Below are 3,338 nucleotides of genomic sequence, written 5' to 3' on the forward strand. Positions count from 1 at the left end.
ATAACTTATTTAATTAAATTTTTTATTATTATCTATATATTAAAAATAGTAAAATAAAATTTTAAATTAAATTAATTTTAAAATTAAAATTAAAATTAATTTTATATGTAAACGGGCGGGGCGGGATGGGACAATACTTGAACCCGCCCCAGGTTTAAAAAAAAAACTCATACCCATTCCAAACTCGTTTATTAAATTTAAACCCCGTCCCATTAGGGACGGAATGGGGTGGGTACCCGAAAAAACCCGCCCCGTTGCCATCCTTACCTCTAAGTCCAAAAGATGTAAAAATTAAAAGTTGGATTATTGGTCAACTATTTATCATAAAACAAAATGTTGTCATTGTTCGACCTTTCAGTCTAAATAGACTTTCTCGACCTTCTTCTTTTAATTTTAACTTCATTTTTTTTTTTATTACTTTTTCAAAAAAAAATTTACCTCCAAATTCATCCTAATGAAATGTCTGACCAAAAGCAACAAGAAGAATAGAAAGAAACAAATAGAACTCCAAAATTTGATTGGCGTGTTTACACTTTATATTCTGATTAGAAAACGAGTTAAAAATAGGAATAATTGACTTTGAGTTGGTTACCATTAGTAAGGAACCAATGAAGTGTATTTATAATGAGATTATAAAAAATAAAAATCTATTATTTTTTTCTTATCATCAAATATTTAAATATATAATAAATTGGAGCCTCACTTCATATTTTGAGGATTCATAATAATATTTAGCTTCGGTGTATATATTTAATTTGATTAGGTGAACATATTAATAGGATTTGTATTTTGAGATGTATATAGATAATATATGAGTGTGTAAATAGGATGGGGTGTAGAGATATTAAAATTCAAATTGAAGGGATTTCTAACCATCATAGATGGCAGCACTGCAAAGCTTGGAGGGTGATTCATGATTTCAAAATCTCCTAGGAGTTCTAAATGTACATATATAATTCTTTTTTAGCACTGTTTGCAATTGTGTTACCCTGATAAAGGAAGTTTACACCAAGGAAAAATTCAACATAGCGTGACAATCAAGAAATGAATGCATAATTTTATGTTACAGCCACAAAAAATCAACTTGCACATGTGCGCAAAAAAAAAAAAAAAAAGACAAACCAACAAGTTTGCAAAATATGGTCAAACTGATACATCTATCTGCTCAAAACCTAGAAAAGAATGTGCTTCATTCATTTTTGCTCGGCTGCTTCCTTGCCAACGACTTCTTCTACGTCATCAGCCACTTGTTCAACCTCTTCCACCAATGAATCCACCTTCTTTTCAATGTCCTCCACCTGCATCCAATTTCAACAGTAAACATCACTTCATTCTGAAAGCTACAAGGTAGGGCTCCGTATATGGTGGGAGCCAAATACATAGGGGGATTAAAGAAACTTAATGCCAGCTAATCCATTTTAAAATAGTCTTATTGGAGTATGGATTGCAAACAAATGGATTAGGTACCCACCTTTTCGATGGCTGCGTCTACTAGATGAGCACCCTTGGCTGTTTCTTTGGCTACATTTTCGACAAAATCAGCAACTTGCCGGAGTTTTCCACCTTCTGGGAGGTGATTCCCTATATCGTCTGCCACCTGCTCCACTTTCTCAGCCACCGATTCTATAGTCTCTGCTATCTGCTCGGTTGTGTTCATCGCCGTCTCCACCTCGTCTATACATCCAAGAATACACGATGAGATTGACTTAAAACTGATTCCAATATTAACGAGGATCTTCCAAAAACAAAAAATCGGATGAGAAATGAGAAGAGCTTTGTGGATCCTTACTTTTCAATTGCAGTAATGGCCCCAGTTTGTATTTCCACAAGGGTACAACCATCGACAACAGCATTCCAATAATCCAGTTTTTCCTGCCAAATATTTCCCTAAATATGCCATTACTGCAATGCCAGAAAACAAGAAAGAACTGAATATTATAATGAGGAATCTTCCTTACCAAGAATTTGTAGGAGGTCCAGAAGGAAGAGAAGCTCCTGGCTGCGTACTGCAGTAGACAGTCGTGTCCCTGTACCAAGAGACGCATGTTAATAAGCAGATCTGAGAGCTGAATGAAAGGGAACTGTACAATCAATCGGCAGAAGACCTTGAAAATGAAAAAATAAACATTACATCTTTGTGTTTCTATCACTCGGCACACGCCCAACAGTGCTGAAAGCTTTCAGATCCTGATTTCCTAGAAAATGGCGTCCTGAAACTGCTGAAAGACGGGTGGGCCTGGGAATGGATGCTAAGCCTGAGAATCTGTGGCAGCTCCTGGCATGGAGGCCAATACCACCGTAAGGAACAATCAACCTTGTTGCAGACATCATGAACGTTTGTAGAGGTTTGTGTTGTCAAAGAAATTTCTGAATCAAGACTGAGAATCCTCAAGGGGGTTGATCAACCATATATAAGGATTTGCAGAAAATTTAGGGGATGGGAAAACGCGTGTGAATTCTGACATGGTCTAGCCAGAAGGGTAGAAGTTCAGTCTATGAAGGGCTCAGGGGTCAATGCTTCTATCCGATCCTTCGGAGCTACACGTTACATGAAGTTCTGGAATACTGGAATCCCATTAGAAAATTTCCATCTTCCGTAATTTCTTAGAAATTTCCACCATTTTCCCCTCAGTAAATAAAATTATATTCAACCCTACGAATTATTCATACCTCACCTGCCCTTGGCTTTATATTATTGACCAGCTTGCACTTTTGAATTTTAAATTAGCGATAGCAAAATTAAGATAAGAGTGGATTAATTTATTTGGATTAGTTTTTTCTACTAAGATTCGCAATTGCTGGCGTCTGTCATGGGTATTATTTAATAAACGTTTCATCATGCAATTAACAACCCATTTGCGTCTAATTGATTTAATGTCCTAATATGCTTTACCAGGAAGTAATGGTTCTTGTTTGGTGTACACGCATAACCAATCGGGTTAATAGGCTAATGGCTGATGAAGAAAATTAAATACTCTTTATTGATAATCTGAACATGTTTCACACCTATTTATTATTGTCCGGACACAGGAGGAGTTATAAAAAAATGACTCTGAACTGATGTTGACAAGTCAAGAGATTCCCATCCTGTGGTCGATGTGGGTTGGGACCTTGGGAGAAATGATCACTAAACGACACGTGAACCCAAATTGAAATTCTTTTATTAATTCCCCGTTTATCATATGCATTTTTCATTGCACAATTTCATAGACAACCCAAGTGGTACAAGTGGATGGAGTCGTAATTTTATAGTGGAGCGGCGGAGCCCTCCATGTTTTACTGGCCCCCCACCACCCCCCACCACCCCCCACGCTTGAATTTCAATATATTTTGTTTAC

General features: G+C 36.7%; 1 protein-coding gene across 2 annotated transcripts; it reads right to left on the reverse strand.

Moving 5' to 3' along the window:
* Positions 1-1,031: 1,031 nt before the first annotated feature.
* On the reverse strand, positions 1,032-2,570 carry LOC100254028 (uncharacterized). 2 transcript variants are annotated; one of them, XM_010666054.3, is made up of 5 exons: positions 2,132-2,570; positions 1,959-2,027; positions 1,790-1,872; positions 1,472-1,674; positions 1,032-1,298 (listed from the first exon to the last, which is right to left on the reverse strand). In XM_010666054.3, the coding sequence occupies exons 1-5, from the start codon at positions 2,329-2,331 to the stop codon at positions 1,194-1,196; spliced, it is 660 nt and encodes a 219-aa protein (XP_010664356.1). In that variant the 5' UTR covers positions 2,332-2,570; the 3' UTR covers positions 1,032-1,193. The 2 variants fall into 2 exon arrangements, with proteins under 2 accessions (XP_010664356.1, XP_002285734.1); XM_002285698.5 differs by having other exon boundaries at positions 1,790-1,887.
* Positions 2,571-3,338: the final 768 nt, after the last annotated feature.

Source organism: Vitis vinifera, chromosome 18 (genome assembly GCF_030704535.1).
Source record: "Vitis vinifera cultivar Pinot Noir 40024 chromosome 18, ASM3070453v1".
NCBI classification, from domain to species: Eukaryota; Viridiplantae; Streptophyta; class Magnoliopsida; order Vitales; family Vitaceae; genus Vitis; species Vitis vinifera.